A 20,327-nucleotide genomic window follows, 5' to 3' on the forward strand; every position below is an offset into this window, starting at 1 on the left:
ATAGGAACTCGAGTCAGTTACTTCTTCAAATTAAAGGCCTGCTCCTCTGAGGGTCTGATGATTCCGTTCTGAGGGAGCCAAGGGCATCAGCAGCTGGAAAGAGGGTGCTAAATAAGCATTAGTTGCATTTAACAATTAAAGTATGTTTACCAGTGCAGACATAATAAAATTAATAGTGAAATTAATAAACTGTGTCTCCCCAGTTATGTATATTACTTAGAGCAAGATGGTATATTTTAAAAGAATTTTTTACTAATATCAGAAAAAGACTTCAAATTCTTTTATTTTTGGGGGGGATCTTCAGAACTAGTACCAATTAGGATAGCATCTTAGTACAGTGTGAATTCTGAAATGCATGTATTTTAATAACCTGGTGCTCAGCAGAGCAATTACCTGAAAGATCTTGTTATAAACATCAAGTGAAATAAACAAGTAACTGAAATCAACTATATGGTATCACTGCAGAAAATCTATTGACTAACTGTTTAAGGGGCTCACTAATAGGTCTACCAAAAATGAGAAGAAACAAATAGAGGCATTTATTTTTTATCTCTCTAGGGGACTTCTGAAGTGCCACCTGAATTAACTACACATTTATGATCAAATTATAAAGTGTGTGGGAACAACATACTCAGTTTTTTCCAATAGGAGAGAGATTTGACATAGCCTTTTATGACTCTGCTACTAATTACATATTTCCAATTTTTTCTCCCTTTTTAGTACCAAGTGCAATGCCTCAGAATGTCTCCTTGGAAGTGGTTAATTCAAGGGTAAGTCTGCAATATGTTCACCATCTCATTGTCAGAGTTCATATATATATTTGGTACATCTTGTATATACATGCCCTATTTATGTGTAGATTTTACATAAGAGAAAATGTTCTAAAATCCACAGATGTTTTATTCAGCTCTTTATCCTTCCTTAATAGTTGAACTGACCATTTCAAATCCCTGTTTCTCTTTTGTGACAGTCATTTTGGTGGGCAATATATTTCTGTCCTTTCCACAGACCAAAGTGTCCACCTGAGCTGGTTTAATTAAGACAACAACCTTCTTACAGTAACAGTCTAGATGAGAATGTGTATTAATTGCTGATGAATGAGACTTTGTAATCTTGTTGTCGATTCTAACAAACAAAGAGAGAATTTCTCCTTCCAATGCTTTTAATGAGGCATCATTCATGTAGCACTTGATTTTGCAGTCTGGAGTTTGACAAATTGCTGACTCTCCTGCATACAAAAGAGTTTCCCTATCACTAGAAAAGGAGTTCAGTTTGTGCTGGAAGCCACGGAAAGTTCTGTCCTCCTGAAGAACGTGACTTAGTCTCTCTCCTCAAATCCTTATTTACAAATAGTACTCGCTGTATCACAAAACAAGTTTCACAACAATCCTGTGACTTAGATGTTGTTCACATTTTACAGCTGGGGGAACTGAGGCACAGAGAGGCTAGAAGACATGACCAATAAATCCGTAGCAAAGTGGGGAATAAATCCTAGACTTCTTTACAATCGAGTCTTCTGCCTTTAGAGTTAATGTGCTTAAGAATGTGCTTCATTGTTAGCACTTTGTAAGTGCTAAGTATTATTATTATTACTCTGTAAATCTCAAAGCTTTTAACAAAGTAGGGTAATTGTTAATATTTTACAGACAAGGAAACTGTTAAGTGATTTGCTAAGGGCCATTCATCAGAACTGCCTAATTCCCTGTCTTATGCTCTGTTTGTTCTATCTCAACAAACAAAAACACATAGTTGACTCCCATTTAAAAAAAATTGTAAATGTAAATAGCTATTTATTATTTATTATTTCTGTGATGTACATCTGTTTATGGTTTGCCAGTAGAATGTGTGGATGCAAAGAGGGCATACAGATTTAACACCTGTGATCACAAATTTGGGCTAGATTTTTGCCAGTGGGAAACAGACAGTGTAGCTCTAACTTCATTAGAGCTATACCAATTTGTACCAGCTGAAAATGTGGATCACATAGTGTAATTGTGTGTGTACAAGAGCTACCAGAATTCATAAGTACCTGTTTTTCACATAAGAAAATGCATGCTTTGAGTTCAATTCTGTTCTCCTTGAAGTCAGTGGAAAAACGTGTGTTGACGTCATTGGTGTAGCAGTGCCTTTGTGCACAATTACCCCTTTGCACATACACATACACAAATATTTCTGTACATAAGACAGTGGTTCTTGAAAATTAGCAGATTGAAAAAACATGTTCTAATTCAGTCATAAGCAACCAATTTTAGCTAAGCTAGTTTATCTGAATGATTGCTTCTGTGATAGAGACATCTAAACTGCTGAAAGCAGTGTAAAGGTTTTTGGACAAATGTGCTAGAAATAAAAATAATTAAAAAAATCATTGCATGTGTTGAGGCATATAGGACCCACACTGGCAAAGAGGAGGTTAATGAGGACCGGTGGACCCAATTAGCCCTGCCCTGCTACACCTGCAGCAGATGTCAGGTGTGGAGATAGGAATTAAAATAAGAAGAGCAAGTTGAATTGGGGGCTGCCTAGGAAGGAGAGCAGAGCTCTGCTTCTCTCTCTAGAAGAGAAGTAGGTTACAGCCAGGAGACTGAGGGTACATCTACACTACAGCGGGGAGTCGATTTAAGATACGCAAATTCAGCTACGTGAATAGCGTAGCTGAATTCGACGTATTGCAGCCGACTTACCCCGTTGTGAGGACGGCGGCAAAATCGACTTCTGCCGCTTTTTGTCGTCGGCGCTTACTACCACCTCCGCTGGTGGAGTTAGAGCGCTGATTCGGGGATCGATTGTCGCGTCCCGATGGGACGCGATAAATCGATCCCCGAGAGGTCGATTTCTACCCGCCGATTCAGGCGGGTAGTATAGACCAGACCTGAGACAGCTTGCTGTAGTACAAGCCTCTGGTGGATGGAATGACCAGGCCCTGAGAGACTGACCAAAGGACTGGTTGTTTGAAGACAAGACCTAAATAGGGTAGGGTCTTGCCAAAGACTCTTTGGATGACCCTATTTTGGTTTCTTGGTTTGTCTTTTATTTGTGGATATTAATACTCTGGAAGGGGTGGGGACTGAAGAATGCATTAGCCAGAGGGTCTATACACCACTGCATTGGACATCACGAAAGGTGGCACTTGACCCATGGCACCTGGTGGGCCATGAGGGGGCGTACAGTGGAGGTGAGCGCTGTCACAGTGTGCAATACCAATATCTGGTTGTAAATGTAAGTAAGCATTCTATTCTGAATAGATTCTTGTACTGCCTTCATTACCATAGTATCTGAGTACTTTCCACTAGTGCAGTAAGTGATGAGTCTAACATCTGTCATGTGACGTTCATTTCTTTTTCATAACCCCACAGGGAAATTGTGTGTATAGTCTAGTGCTTTGGCAGTTGTTTTTGTCTCTTAAATAAATATTAGGGCTGTCAAGCAATTAACAAAATTAATAAAAAATTAATCATGATTAATTACAAATTAAAAATAATATACACTTTTATTTCAATTACAACACAGAATATATATGAAAATGTAGAAAAAAATCCAAAACGTTTAATAAATTTTAATTGGTATTCTATTGTTTAACAGTGTGATTTAAACTGTGATTAATCGCAATTAGTTTTTTTAATGGATTAATTTTTTTGAGTTAATAGTGTGAGTTAACTGCGATTGATCGACAGCCCTAATAAATATGTATCATCTTCTGCTCTGTTGAGTGTATTAGAAAAGCAGGTCAAAGAAGTGCGTCTTGCACTTTGAGCAGAGGGGTGTGATGTTTGTGATGGTTCTAAGTTCCTGTTGGAGTTTGCTCCACAGTTTGGAAACAGCCTGTCAGAAAAACTCTGTCACCTGAACAGATGAGTTTTGTCCTAATGGTATGAAATTCCACTGTGCATGAGGAGCCAGAGCTGGTCAAAAATTTGCCAGCAGAAAGTTTCCCATCAAAAAAATACTGATCAGATAAAATTGAAACATTTAATGGGAACATTGATTTTTGTCTATTTTTTTCTGGGAATTATCAAAATGTTTCATTTTAATAAAATCTAAATGTTTTGCATGGGTAAGGTTGACTTAGATTTTATTGTTTCAACTTTTATATTATCTGAAAATAACACCGATGTCAAAATAATAAAGTGGAAATGGAACTTTTTCATCTTATTGAATCCAAATGTTTGGATAAGGTCAAAATGAAATAATGGAATATTTGGAATAGTTTGTTCCATGAAAAATTTTGACATTTCACCTTTACTAAGTGGTCGGAGATGATACCCATTTTGAAATCATGGACAGAAATTCAGGACAGAAATTCAGAATTTCAACCATCTCCTAATGGGCGTTCTTTAATCTTATCCTTTCAATGTGGACATGAGATGATAGCACATATTAGACTGACTTAAATTTAACCTTCAGGAAATGAATGGATCTTTACACAAGCATTAATACCAACAGATGCCAACCACTTATTATCTCATAAAAACAATCACTGTACATGCTCCAATAGAAATCGCAATAAGAAGCCATGCTAGTTTACTAAGACAAAGCAGACCCACAGGCAGTGAATAAAATCACTGATCAATTTTACAAAACCCAGCTCTTGCTCAGATATATTAAGGTTGTCAATTGAAAAGTTGTAACTGAGCAACAGAGTTAATCCAATGCAGAAAAAAAATGGTGGAGGCAAGAGGAGAAAGCGATCTGTAAAACATCTTAAGTAGTGATTTTTTTCATTCGAGATTCAGCCAACAGCACTGTTAGTGCAGCTGAGGTGAACAATTGAACGGCAATCCCAAATCATAAATGACCATCAAAGGAAACAATCACTTAGAAGACAGAGAGGCAACCGTTGGGAAAAACTCTCATCAGGAAATTAGGTTCAACACAGATGGCTTCCACTGTTTCTATGTCCTGGGTAGGACTATTTCCATCTTGCTAATTTTATGAATATTGTTGTCATCTTTTCCTCCACAATGGCACAAATGTCAAATAAATCCAAGAGATCACTAAGGGCTAATCTACATGGCCAGTTACTGTGCAACAGCTTGCCACACAGTAACTTGCTGTGTAGACAAGCCTTTAGGGTTTGTCTACACTTCACTCAGAGGTGTGATTGCAGCATGTGTAGACATACCTGAGCTAGCTTTGATCTAGCTAGCTCAATTAAAAATAGCAGCGAAGCTATTTTGGTCACATGAGTTCATACCCAGGGTCCCTTGTGGGCTTATAATGCCTGTGCTGCTACCCCTCGTTGCGGTGACTTCACTTACATTGTTGTTGTTCGAGCTAGTTAGATAAAAGCTAGCTTAGATATATGTGTGCTGCAGTCACACCTCTGATTGCAGTGTAGTCATACCCTTTGTTGAAGTTGGTTAATACTGTCTCCTTCATTTGATATTTTATATGTTTGGTATTAATTCTGTTAGCATTTTATTATGTTAGCAATGTACTATTTTATTATGCTGTGTGTTTGAGAGGTTCTTTTCCCCTGTTTTATTGCAGCAACATAAATTTTTCTTTGGTAACTCATTGCAATAGGAAGTCCATTTAGACCTTCAAGTTGACACTTCAGGGCTTTAAAAGAAATGTACACACATACTTTATCAATTTCAGCAGCCATCAGACATAATGGAAAAGTGTCCATCTGTGAAATCTGTATTTACAGGTAGTCTCGTAGAACATGCCTTCAGACATTTCCTTTTGCACCACTGACACTTAAGCAACAAGTTAAATCAAAAGCTCATTACAAAAGATGAACTTATTGCTTTGGAAACACTTCTACAATCTCATGTTAATTATATGTTAATTATGAACTTAAATTTCACTCATGCTGATCTCCGTTTTCCATCTCTTGTTTTCTTGAATGCAAATGTGTATTTTAAAAAAGCACTACCCTCTACTTTTTAAACCCTCCTACATGTAGTACCCAAGGGCAATGGTGTATAGAAATATCTCATTCCAAATCTTTGTGTGTATCTTTGACTTATTCTCAAGACACATATGTCACAGAGCGGTTGGTAATCTTTAGTGACCTTATGTAGTGATCATTCAGTGTTAAGACATTTTAAAAAATAGGAAAATATGCTGTAGGAAATAATGCTACACAGCAATGGGGACAGACTAAGTCCATTTTAAAGTTCTTTTTGTTTGTTCATATAGTAATAATATTTATGTTTCTATTGCTAAAGGATAGAGCCTTTTATCCTTAGGTTTTCTATATCTGTCATAATCAGAAGGTGCTACCGTTGTTCTGATTCACAAAGCATTTAAGCATAAAGCTTCAATGGGATGTTAAAATATACTTCAAGTTAAGTACATATTTAAATGATTTGTTAAATGGGGATGGATTTATGCACATGCTGAAGTGCTTTGCTGAATCATGGCCTACAGGACTGCTGTGCTGTAGCCCATGCAAAACAAATGTATCTTAGTTCTTTTCACGGTGACCAAGTTTCGATATCACAGAACCAAATGGTCGGTAACGTGCACACATTTTGGCAATCTGAAGACTCTGAAGGCAAAGGATTGAATGCTGGGTATGGAATCTGAACTGCCCTCCCACTATGTCAAGGGTGAGGCATGTTGGCAAGGAAGTGTGGGAAACAGTCTAGAAACAGGCCCTGAAGTGTTCTTCTGTTAATAGGGAATTTCTGTTTCCTAGAGCTAGCAATATGGCACCATTCATGAGCAATCCATTCAAAAAGAGTGATTCCAAGAGTGTGTTTATTGGTCCCAAAGTGAATTGGTCCCAAAGTGAATTTCTGAAACATTTCATGTTTGTCCATCATTAAAGCCCTCCACCTATAGAAAGTACATTGGTACACATGTATATCTACACATGAGCACTGTTTGAAAAAGCTAGAATAGATTTCTAAATGTGGGTTGTTTTTTGAAGAACAATCTTCATACAGTAAAAAGAAAAGTAAATTCACTAAATCTAGAGAAACAAAGTTAATCAAGCAGAAGAACTGGCTTCATGGACTGTGTTTAAAATGCCTTTGTTTATAGCTAAGAAATACGATTCTTGTGGCATTTGTTGCCAAGACATAATTTAATTCCCAATTTCACATTGAACTTTACATTATTTACCAGTCTAGTGAAAGTCTGGATGAGGTTTGTAATGTTTTTCTCTTATCTCTTCGGTTTTGCAATGATCTAAAATATAACACTTCTACGCTCTGTCAGCTTTTGTCCTGATCATTCTTTCTTTTCATCTAACCTGACAGTAGTCACTGAGAATTAGTTCAGTTAAACACTTCCACTTCACAAATTGATTAAATTAAAAAAAAAGTAGCTGAACTTTATTCTAGCACAGTTCCCAAATTGTATTTAAATATTGCACAGGGCAACTATGCTTCATAATGCAACCTTGTCTAATACAATAACCTGCTCCAACACTTCCCATACCTGTTTAAACTTCATGCTGAGTTTAATAAGATTTCTGGCTTCATAATATTTTTCCTCAGTGATGGGAGATGTAAGAATTTAATTACATAGAAGATTTTGGAAGTATTATTATTATTAACATTTATATTGTGGTTGTGTCTAGAGGTCTCAGTCAGATCAGGGTTCAATTTTGCTAGGTACTGAACAGTAAAAAAACAGTCCCTGCTTCTAAAGAGCTTTCAATCTAAAATACAAGATATTGCAGGGGGATGAGATAAGCAAGTGGCTAAGGGTTATTGGAAGACAGAGTAACAAAAATCATTGAATGTCTTATCGGAGACTAGATGAGCGGTGTGTGGCAATTCATAGCCAATCAGTAGCAGTAATGACAACTGCCTGTATTTCTTTACACATAATACTTGACTGTTCCAGATCTTCTTTTTCTACTAATGTGTGTTCCATTGTGGTATCCCAGCATTACAAAAAAATAAGCATTATTAGTATTTGTGAGTGTATTTCCATTCCGTTTAACTTCTACATGGGCTCAAATTCAGCCCTCAGAGCTGTCCATGGCAGCTCTTTCAGTCAGTGGGAGCTAGCATGCGTTCTAGAGCAGTGTTTGACCATAAAGTTATATACAACTCTGTGCTTTTTCATATTTGCTGACAAAATTGGACATCTTGGGGAAGAAAACAAAACCTGTGGAATTCATAATGCGACTTCAGCAGGATGATCCACCTACACAAATGTGCCATGTGCCAAGAAAGTAAATTTAAAAGCAAGTTACTTGGTATAAAACTGTGTTTAGCTATTCTTGTGGGAGAGGATATGTGTGAAATTCTTTACATAACTCTAGCTCTGGGTAAAAACTATAAGAAATTCTTCTTTTGGAGAGAGAAAGAGACCTGTCTTGGATCTAAACACTTCAGAATTCCAGTCTGATTTCTTTGACAGACCAGCTGCTATTTTAGCTAGGAGGCAATAGCCATTAAGTTGATATTTTTCCAATTTTGTTTTTAAAATGGAAAGGACTTTACTCTCAACAGAGCCCTTCTCTTTGAGGGGAAATTCTTCGGTCTGTTTCTAGTTTGTTTGTTTTGATTTTTGTTATAATGGAGCTTTTTTTAATACAATACAGGCTTTGCATTTTTCTCTGATGCACAGAAACTTTGATGCCTGTTAGTATATTGGCAGTTTTAAAGCCACTAAAGTATGTAGTAGTTATATTATATTTCAATGTCTACATTTTCTGTGTGGTACTTTAAAAGACCTGTATGAAAGGAGCATCAAGGATTTGTACAGCAAACATAGAGGCATGTTTCCCATTCTTCTCTTTCAAATCCCTCCTTAAAATTCTCCTTTGCTGTGATACCTACAAATAAAATTGACAAAAAGCTGATGTGCTGAGACCACTGCATATTATGCTCACCACCAGTATTGTCTCATTTTTCCCTTTTACTCCCCCACCAGTCTGCCTGTATCCATCTGTTGTCTCTTGCTTTTTACTTGAATTGTAAGCTCTTTGGGTAGAGGCTGTCTTTTTTTCTCTAGTTGTACAGTACCTAGCACAATGGAAGTCCTGGCCTATGACTGGGTTTCCTAGTCTCTACAATATTACTATTAATAATTATCATCCACAAGTTGTTGCACTGAAGTGAATGGGACTGCTTGTGAAGTAAGGCACTGCACAATATAGTTAAGGGTCTTTGAACCCTTAGGGGGGGAGGGATAGCTCAGTGGTTTGAGCATTGGCCTGCTAAACCCAGGGTTGTGAGTTCAATCCTTGAGGGGGCCACTTGGGAATCTGTGGCAAAATCAGTACTTGGTCCTGCTAGTGAAGGCAGGGGGCTGGACTCAATGACCTTTCAAGGTCCCTTCCAGTTCTAGGAGACAGGATATCTCCTATATTATATTATATTATATTATAACTGTGAATGTAATAATTCCTCCTAATCAAAGATGAGATAAAAGGTAACAGGCCTGATTCTTCTCTTATTCTGATGTAAATCAGAAAAAACTCCACTGAAGTCAATGTTATGCCAGTTTTATACTGATGTAACTGAGAGCAGAATCAGACCCAGCCGTGCTTAGGGTGAAGTATTTACAACAGTAAGACCCACAAATGATCCATCAACGACTTATCACCAAGGTATATAGTGTGACTTCACCAGGGGCTACTTATGGTAATAAGTACTCTATCAGGTACTGTTTGCAGAATGTTACCCCAAATAAAACTCACACAGTTAATACAATGAGAAAAGATATGAGTTGTTTAACTGTATATGAAAAGTTCAGAAGAATGTTCTTCAATATGATCATCCTCATCAATTTAAATTAAGACAAGCATAAGATTCTTGTTGCAGCTATGCCGAAGGCAGCGGCGGCTCCAGGCATCAATGCTCTAAGCGCGTGCCTGGGGCGGCAAGCCATGGGGGGGCGCCCTGCCGGTCGTTGTGAGGGCAGCAGTCAGGCAGCCTTCAGCGGCTTGCCTGCGGGAGGTCCGCCAGTCCCGTGGATTCGGCGGCAATTCGGCAGCGGGTACGCCAAAGCCGCGGGACCGGCGGACCTTCCGCAGGCATGCCACCGAAGGCAGCCTGCCTGCCGTGCTTGGGGCGGAAAAAAAGCCAGAGCCGCCCCTGGCTGAAGGAGACAGTGGCTAAACATGACTGGCAGAAACAGACGATGATAATGGAATACCCTTTTGACTGTATTATTTGCAACACTGTTGAATATTCTCTTTTACTTCACAGTAGTAATAATTATAACACTTAACACTCAATGAGTCCCACTCTCCCCTGCTTTGTGCCTGGTGCCGTCATTTACACCTTGGGCAAAGTCGAAGTTAAATGCTACCAAATCTGAAATATCTACATAAACTGGTGATAGCATCTTACAGTCACTTTGTCCTTAGTTTGCAAAGATTTAAATGGTTACATAAGGAGCAAAATAGTGGAGAATCAGGTCCACCGCCTTTAGCAAATTACTTTACTTTCACCACCAGCCGTATATTTGTGGCTTCATGATTTGCTTCCCACTCATACGACTCTGAGAGCTGGTCAAAACTGCAAAATGTTCATGTATTTGAACACAATTATTAAGAATCAAGTTAGTTAATATGATTTTCACCATGACTTTGTAGTCAGGGTAGACCTGAGCAAATCACATTCAGCAGTGTGCCAGCTGATCATGATTAAACCTGAGGACGTAAGGGTTCCATCATGGTTGTCTGGCACAATGTTGAGCTTGACTTCGATCAACCTAGGGAAGGACAAATTGTAGTCAGCATCATGTCTGCTAACTTGATTCTTAACCATGTTCAATCATGGTAACATTTTGTCATGAAAAAGAGCCGTTAGGGTGATGGGCACGATTTAAAAAAAAAACCAAAAAGCCTACAGTACAGATAGTTCAAAAATATCAGTCAGGAAACCAAACTTTTTGTTTTAAAAAAAATTCACATGAAAGTTTATGTTGCTTCTCTTTCCCTTTCTACTCCTTTGTCTAATTTAAAATCCAATTCCGCAGCTTGTATTAACCCTGAGTGCTATTTACTGATGTGGGTAGCTCCTTTGTAAAGCACCGGCCACCTCTGTTGTTTTGTATAAACAATAACAAATATTAATTGAAGCCTCGCAACGCTACTCAGAGATTGGCGAGTGGTATTGGTATCCCCATTTTACAGAAGGGTTAGAGGACTTTCCCATTGTCACAATGAGTGACAAACCTGGAAATAGGACCCATGAGTCCTAATGCACAGTAAGTTCATGTTGCTTCTGCTTCACCAATGATGCCAGCACTGATGCACCATTAGCCTGCTTCTTTCACAAATGTCTCTGTGCCTGTTTTCACGCCACCCACTTTGCGTGGAATTCTTGTCCTCCAAGCCAGTGCCCTCCCTTTGTTCATATCATTTCCATGCAACTGTGGCTGTCATCATTTTTAAACACTGTAACTCTAAAATGCTACTGCGCTTTTTCTCTGTTTCTGGTTTTGCTCCTGGAATTAATTTCTGCTACTTAGATGGACGCAGACATCAGAAGCCATGCCGTGGGATACAATGTGACAGACATGAGACACAGAGGAGCCAGATGTTGCCAGTGGAAAAAGTATTTTTTTCATTGCTTGGCATCTGGGTCTGGCGACTGCTCTGTACTGAAGGGAAATTATATACTGTAGCAGAGTAAAGGGATCAACGGGTCTGTCACAACACATTTCGTTCAACTGTTTAAAATTACTTTCCTATGGAATCTGTATTAAAATATCATGTAAATACATCCCAGACCATTCTTACAATATTGACATATTAGGCCACACAGCCTGTTTTAACTCCACTTAAAGCACCAAGGAATTGCTTATGGTGGTTCAGCATTGTATTCAACTGGTTACCATGATGGGGGGGAGGTCATGTCCTTGCCCTGAATCTGCATATATCATACTTGCTCCTCCCGTCTGGCCATCTGCATGCATTTTGCGACCTGATGTTGGACCAGAAGTAACATGTGCACCTCCACTACTAGCTGTCTACAAGGCCAGCCGAACCTAGGCAATGGGGCAGGTTCTATACTATTCTTTTATATTCTATTTTGGTTCTTACACTGAGCTCATCACTGTAGTATCTGAACACCTCCCAGTAGAGCAGTGGTCCTCAAAGTGTGGGGTGTGCCCCCTTATGGGGGCGCAGAGGAACATCCAGGGAGGGCATGGTGGGCCCAGATCAGCCCCCAGGGAGGTAGGGAGGGAGTGCCACCCAGCCCCGCTCTGCCCCCAGTTCTGCTCCGGCACCAGTCTCAGCTGCCCACACACTAAAAGTCCAGTTACCTGCAGTAACTGGCCTCCACCACCAGGGGGTGAGAAAAGCAGCAGTAGCTGCTGGAGCCTTGAGGAGCACTCAGGGACAACTCCAGTGAGAGAGGTACCAGTGGCTCCCCTGTCCTGCCCCAAGCGCGGCTCACCCTCCCCTGTCCTGCTCCACTCCCCCCCCCACCCCAGCTTCTGGGCGGGTGCGGGAGGAACATTGACCAGGTAAGGAGAGGCATGATTGAAAAAGTTTGAGGACCACTGCAGTAGAGCATTAAGCAATTATGATAATTCCTTGCATTTACACTGCACACTTATTTCATGTGAGGATCACAAAGCACTGACCAGCTACTAAGGCCTGAACCTGCCAGATGCTGACTGCCCTTCACATACATTGACTTGAGAGGGAGCGGAGGGTGCTTAGGATCAGGAACTAATTAGAATTCAGTCACATCACCCTTGTCAAGTAGCTACCCTAAGGAGTGATAGCCCCCATTTTGCAGATGGTCAAGTCGAGGTCTGGTGGGACAGCTATGTTGGTTAGGAATGTAAAAAAAAAAATCACACTCCTAACCAATGTAGCTATGCTAGCAAAAGTGCCAGTGTAAATATAATAATTTGGGGAGGGGGAAGGTCCCTTTGCGAGTATAGCTTATTTTGAAACTGGTATCTATTTTGCCTATATGAGCTGTGTCTCCAGTAGAAGGGTTTAGGGTTTGTCTAAGGCATTCAAGTCAGTGGAAACTTGTGGGAGCTCTTTACTGTTGAAAATCAAGTCACCAATTTAAGTGATTAGCTTCAGTCACCTCAGTTGAAAATGTTCTCCTGTGCTTCTACAATGTGGTGTTTTTACATCAAAGATGTAGGAATATTAGAGTAGGTAGTTAGACTGGAACTTAGCACAGTATTTGGTTTGGTGTGTGCGTCTGATTCATTTAATTAACTGATGTTTCTAAAACACTTGAAAAGCTGGGAAGAGTTACATAAATGCAAAGTAATATTCTTAGTAGAAACAAGTTCTAAAGGTGAGCTGCTTTTTTTAAAACTGAGACTGGAGGAACGATAAAATGTTTTCTCCAGTCTTGCAGAATGAAGAACAATGAGAGGGTAAAAAAAAAAAAGGGAAATAATTTTTGCAAACGTTCAAAATATTCAGCAGATTTTTGACCCGGGATGACATGAATACACTTTAATGAGATCCAGGGGCAAATATAAAACGTATTGTAAAATAGTCCAGTGAATATTTTAAAAAACAAAAAAGTGAAACCAATGATTGTCACCACTATTTAGAGAAGAGACCTCTAGGATATGTGTTTAACCTTTAAATATATTGCTTATGAAGAGGACTGCAACGCAGGAGCTCTTTAACCTTTAAACCTATTACTTATGGGGAAGAACAGCAATGAACATTGAGCTTAACCTTTAAAAAGGAGAAATTTGCTGATAGTCTGTAAGTCAACATATCTTTTGTTTCTCACTTTTAATTATACACTTTCCCTGAAACTAAAACCATTTGTGGGTCATGTTCTTGGTAAATATTCTTTACGCTTATCCCACTGAAAAAGTTTCAGTCGCGGGATGGCATTATTATACTGTGTTTCAAATATTTTGTTCTAAATCTGTTAATGGGTTTTCTAGCTATTTATATGGGTTTAGTTTCTTTAGCTTTAGGTTTTAAGTGTATTTTCTAAATCTATTTAGTTAATACCTCACTGTCACCCATGCACACATGTCCTCCAAGGTTATGGTGCCATTTAACTAAAAAGCCAAGTAGTTTAATTATATAACGCATCAAATGAAGACTGAAGCATTTTTAACAAGAACATTTAATATAGTGAGCTTAGAAATACCATTTCTCTTGTCCAAATTCTAACTGCTTTGCCAATGGCCTGGTGCCAAAAAGGGAGTATGGAAAAATACATGTTAAATCTGTCATGTTTCATATCTGGAAGGCACATCAGATAATGGCTTCCTCTAACTATAACTGAGTGCTGTATCATTAGGCAACTCATCATCAACATTCAAAAAGTATTGAATTAATGTTTTGACAACTGCCAGTGTCCCCCAAGGACTTTGAATTGTTAGGTATGTGGTTCAGCGTCTAATATTATTTTGGTAATTCCTTGCCCATAGGCTTCTGAATATCCTTCAAATGGGCAGTTTTGATTCAAGTTGTTTATAAGGAGAGTACACTATATCCGTATATTGCATTTATAGATCCAACTAAGAATGATGATATCAAGAAAGCATTGTACCATCTAAAAGAATTATCAATACTTAAGAATCTCATTAACAGAAGATAGATGATGATGATTATACTGACCCTTCAAAATGGATCTTGAGTTGATAGTTGTACAATAGCCTCTGAAATTTATTCTTGGATATCTTGAATCATAGATTTTATGCTGAAGGCATCTGTTACACCTGTGCAGGCTTTGGAATAAAGGTAGTTAGTAAAGAAGTTATCAGAGACATTGCCAAAATCTCTCTATTTTAAATCACTTATCTAACGTAACACCTATGTTTGATGGTTCAGAGGATCTCCTTTAAACATAAGAAATACAGAGTGATTGTTTCAGTCCAAGTGGATGTACTTATGTGCTTGAGCTACATATAATAATCTGGGATTTTGGAATTCATTATAGTGATGAAAGATTAGGAGCTATCCTTTAGGTTTGGATAATAGTAATACAATGCATCAAACCCAAGAATCTCAAAGCATTGTTACAAAGCTGAGTATTACTATTATCCCCTTTTTACATAGGGGTAAACTGAGGCACAGAGGTTGATTGGTTCCCCTGAGGTTAAACAATGACCAAGAGGCAGAGTGGGGGGGGGGAACAACCCTGTGGTATTGACTCCAACTTCCTTTCACTAACCACCAGACTACACTGCTTTCTAGCTGAGGCAAACATTTGAATGCCGGAGATAGTTCAATTTCTTGTCTTTGCAAAACTTGCCTGCAAACCTTCTCAAAAGATGTTTTTTGTGAGCATTCCATTACTTTCTGTTTTCATTCAGAGCAGAAGTTAGTTCAGAGGCACAAAAAGGAAAACACATATTAAAACTAAGTCTGTAAAATATCTCAGAACTTTCAAAAACGTTTCATTCAGATTTGGTTCTAGAAATGGACAAACATTTGGAAATGGGGTGGTAGTTCTATTTTGTCTAATTTCCTCTTTTGTCCTCTCCTTTGCTGAGAATCATGATGCACTGCAGAGCAGTCAACAGTCTGTAGCAAACTGGGAATTACGAGAGATTATGTATTCCCCAATTTTTCTATCTTGTATAGAGATGCAACTTGGGGGTCAAGTCTGAAGGATAAAACATATTTCATTTAGATAATAAACCTGACTGAAAATAAACAAGACTGAGAATAAACAACCCCCTTAATCAAAATCAGTCTCCGAGTAGTCAAGGCATTTATGCCATGGAAAATAGCCACAGAATACTTTTCAGTGTCAGTTATGTACCAGCAAAGAATAATCATGTAGCTGATGTATTGTCTAATTTCCAGTTCCAAAGGTTCCATGTGCTGGCATCAGAAATGGGCACAGAGCCCACAGCTGTTCCTAACTCATTGCAGACAGAACTATTGGAATCTTGGAGGGTTCTGTTCTTAAGTTGTCTGTGAACTGAGTCCTCTTGGGCCCATTAGCAATATCTGGCAGCAAATCAGCCTCTTGTTGATTTTCTTGGATGTAACGAACCTGATTCTCCACTGCCTTGAATGTAGTGTCGTCCTGAAGAAATGTGCAAAGTCAGTTTAGAATGCTGCCATTGATGTAAATAAATGGAAAGCTCTTAGAAGATAGTATTTTAAACCAGGGTAAATGATTTTTTTAGTAAAAGTATTTTACACTTTGCACAGGTGTAAATGACTCCACAAGATGCAGGGCCATGGAGAATTAGGCCCAAGACTTCTACAAAGAAGCAGTGCTTCTAAGAAGAATGCCTATTCCTTCTTGACATAATTATCTTCTGCAGTTACCCCTCTGCCCAAGGTTGAGATCCTTCTTCTTACCTATTTTTGTTTTCCAGGGAGCTGGCTCCCTCCGACTCCTTACTCTTGGTATCTGGTGGACTCCTCTGTTGCATCCTCTAAACCTTGATTGAGACACTGCATGGCTACTTCTCCCTTATCTGGTCACCTTCCCAGTAAAGAGTATTCTTTGAAGGTGACTACCCTGTTCCATATAGTGCAGCAGGAACTGGGAAACTCAATTGCATAAGCTTAGGAGAAAAGTTGTCCCATAAACCTTAGTGTTGGAGCTAATGAACTCTTGGAAGATCACTAGCAACTGCATGCTAGGAAAGGTGAAGCTTTCCCCACTGTATTAAATTCATATATTCTGTGGCTCAGCACAGAGAGGGATGAGTTCCACTGAACAACAAGTTGCATATTTCTCTTGGACAGTGGAATCTTGATACAACCATCTGAGGTCACCAGAAACTCAGACCCCAGAGAAGCCCCCACTGTTGTAAGGTCACCACCAGACTCTCCAAAGCTAAAAGCATGAGCCTCTAGAGTTTGAGCTAAAGAGCCAAGTCTCTTAGCTGTCAGCTTTAACAGGCTAATATCCTCTGTGGGTTAGGCATGGGTGCGCAGGGCATGTAACACACAACGAACAGTGTGTGTTACTCTTACACTCCACTATTCCCTTTTTCTTCATTCTTTGCAAAGGGGGAAAAATGCATTTGACCTGCCACATTTCCCTTGGGCAAGTCAGCAGTGACTTTCTACTAAATCTGAACTTCACACAGTAACTGAAACTCTCAAACCTTGAACAGGGGCCTTCCCCATTTGGCACTAGCGTATAAAACTGGCAAGTTCCAGAATTCAGCCAGCTAGTGCTTGGAAGACAATGGGTCTGGAAAGGGGAAAACAGAAGAAAATGATAAGATTACAGGGGAGGCAAACCAGTGAAGTATCAGCAGAGGGAAAGCTGCTGTGCTGCCATTCAGCAGTTCCCACACTTTATTGTTTCAATTATCACCGTCTTAAAAATTGTTGTGAAGTGAATGAATCGGAACAGCAAGTCATGTACCACCAGGGGTAAACATGTCACAGTTTGGACACCCCGTGGGAGTGCATTAAATCAGGTATATGTTTTTAATAAATTATTTACTATATTTTTGTATCTTCCTGCATGAAATACATTAATTATGCTATGTTTCTAGTTACTAAGCAGGCTTTTCAAAGTTGTGCTTATTTATTTTGGTCATTTAATGGCACTGAAGGCGCCCCAGACATACATCAGGGTATGTTTTTTTGCTTTTTAGTCTTTGTTGTCCACCCTCTCAAAGCCTGCTTTGCATTCCCAGGCATTTAACTGCACTATGGACAACATAGCCATCTCTTTTAATGGATTTGGTCATCTGACTCCTCAAGCTTACTCTAAAGATTCTTTCTAAGCATTGTATTATATTTTTCACTAAATTTTCCTGACTCTCTTACACCATTGTGTCACCCCTTTGCTATGTTTATGAACAGGTGCTACATTCAGTGTCACTCTTACCCTTGTGTGTGGCTACTCTACCTCTGAATTCTGTAGAGTATTTGTGCAGTGCTGCAGGTCCTTAGTTTTTTAAATGTACCCCAGCAGCACTGAAGGAATTCACAACTGCCTTCTTATCACTTGTCTGTCAAAGTATCTTTATTCATTAACTTTTTAACTGCTGTGGAAATTATTCATTATGATATTATTCAGCTGGCCTTTATGGTCTCTAGCTCACCTCTCCAAGTATTTCCAGTTATATTATGGTTACATATGAACCATCCAAGATTAGGGTTTGATCTAAAAATGTACTGAAGTATTTAGACTCAAATTGATTTCAGTGGGTTATGGATTGAGCCCCGTAAGAGGCTCTATATGAGACAGGATACAAACAAACAAGCTGCGAAGACCTCTGAAGTCAGAGGGTGCCTTACTGTTAATTTCAATAGGCTTTAGATCAGGCCATATGTGCTAATCTATATTTTAGAGGATTTTACTCTATGAACCACATTGGGGCCTGATACTCCTCAGTGTTACTCGACTGTTATTCTGAAATTTGGTACAGTCACATTGGTTAAAAAATGGTGTAGTGCTATGGAGGATGAGACACTTCTGGTTTAGGCATAGGTTGAATTCTGAGATTCATATTGTCCTGCTGTAACGCCTGTTAAAGGCAATAGAAATATTCCCACTAATTTATGTGGGTGCTGGATTGGGTCCTCTGAGACAAGACTTTGCTTGGAAGCTCTGTTGGAAATGAGGTGAAAGAGTTACACGAATACTAAAGTGGAATCAGTTGCCTCTCAAAAGTAGCTGCGGCTAAGGAAAACTTTAAATGAGCTGAAGTCTTTGAGCTGGGAAACCATGATGGAGATAATGTCTCTGTTAATAAAATATAATTGCTCAAATACAAACTATTTCAAGAATAAAGAATAAATGTACGGCCTGAAAAAAAAATTGCATGATCTCATTGTTATTATAAAATGTGGCAAAGGATTAAATTTGAATTGAAAAGGAAAATGTTCTCATTGACAAGAAGATGAAGAGTTTTCAACTGATACAAAGTCAGCCAACTCTTTGATTAGTATGATTAAACCAGAGATCAAATTGAAACATAGTACATATTTATGGAGTCCTTGGTGGCTATTAACATGCTTCAATAGATATTGATCTTAATTGGAGATTTGTTCACTACTTATAAAATTCTTTTTCAACCTCTTCTACCCCTCCTCTCCCGCAAAAAAAAAAAAAAAAAAAAAAAAAAAAATTGCAGTAGTGCACAGACGGCTCAATCAGGATCAGGGCCCTGCTGTACTTGATGCTGAATAAACGTGTGTAATGACATTGTTTGAACACACTAAAAAAATTCATATGACCGTCTAAGACTGCTTGTTATGCAGAGAACAACTGTGACATGTTTATTTGTTGTTTTTTGTAAACATCATTGTTGAAAAACCCTACCTTCAGAATTCAGGGAAGAGTGAGCTAACTATTGCAAGCTCTAATATATTTTTCTTCCAAATTCTTTCTGCTGAACTATACAAGAAACTATAAGGATTTTGTTTTGTTTAAGTCTAATCTCAAGTACTGTTGGAATACACTGTGACCTGCAATATTTAGCAAGCCTGATGAGTTCTTGGAAAAAGACTTGTCTTCAAACAGCCTGAAGAAATCTTTGAATTTGCAAAAGCTAAAAGTCCCGTCTCTGGAAATAAATTAGAGAGAATATGTTCAGCAAGAAAATAAAAATCTTCATGCATAAAAATCAGATGAGAAAAATATAATGTATCAGCCATCCATTTCCATTCTCCATGGCATTACAATATTTAGAGTTCTTCAAACTTTTCATTTTGCAGCTGAAAAAAATAAATGGGTTTATTGTTCTTATGTTTCTTTGCCCTGAGCGGTGGTTTTAGTTTTATTATAGAATCTTTTTAAAAGCCAATTGTTTAGTACTGGGGAAAAGAGGCAGATTGAAGCTCCTTCAGCTTACTCAGACACCCTGCCAGTTGCCTCCTCACACATCCTGCCAGAGTGCCTCCGTCCTGATCGGTAGTGACCCTCTCTAGGACCTACAGAATAGTTTAGTCTCCATGCCCATCCCATTCTTCAGCTCTCAGACTACCAGAAAGGTGTTAACTGTGGCAGTATTTTTTTGTGTGTGCTGTGGATACCTGTCCATTGGGTGCAGATTGAAATACCTAACTCACTTCATCTGGACAACTGATCAGCTGTTAGATAGTAGTTACATTTGAACATTACCGAATTAAGCTGGACTTGAGTGGTGGGATAGAAGACAAACTCTGTATCTCATTACCAACCCAATAAACCCTCCAGTCATCCAATCTACTAATCATTTTGCTCACTGCATTTAATCCTTCCCTATACAATTTGAGCCAAATGCTGTTCTCTATCAGTCTTCAGTGGGTTACCCAACTGATGGACCGCTCTGGGTGAAATTTACCTGTACTACAAAGTCATATATAACACTTATGCTCCACATTGGAAATACATGGGGGAGATCATAGGCTGTGGGGCATTCCCTATGGTCTCCAAGCTAGTTTTGCCTAAGCCAGCACTGTTAGAGGGAGCAGGACAGTAGGGGGACCACATGTGGTCCCAACACCCATGTGTGTTACAAACTGACTATTGATGCTAGTT

General features: G+C 38.9%; 1 protein-coding gene across 1 annotated transcript in view; it reads left to right on the plus strand.

Moving 5' to 3' along the window:
• The window catches only part of DCC (DCC netrin 1 receptor), a gene marked incomplete in the record, with an annotated part of 974,185 nt that overhangs the window by 730,974 nt on the left and 222,884 nt on the right, over positions 1–20,327 (plus strand). Inside the window, 1 exon segment of the mRNA XM_034774393.1 lies at positions 721–770. Coding sequence (XP_034630284.1) covers positions 721–770 — 50 coding nt within the window.

The sequence above is a fragment of the Trachemys scripta genome, chromosome 6, assembly GCF_013100865.1.
Source record: "Trachemys scripta elegans isolate TJP31775 chromosome 6, CAS_Tse_1.0, whole genome shotgun sequence".
Lineage (NCBI taxonomy): Eukaryota > Metazoa > Chordata > Testudines > Emydidae > Trachemys > Trachemys scripta.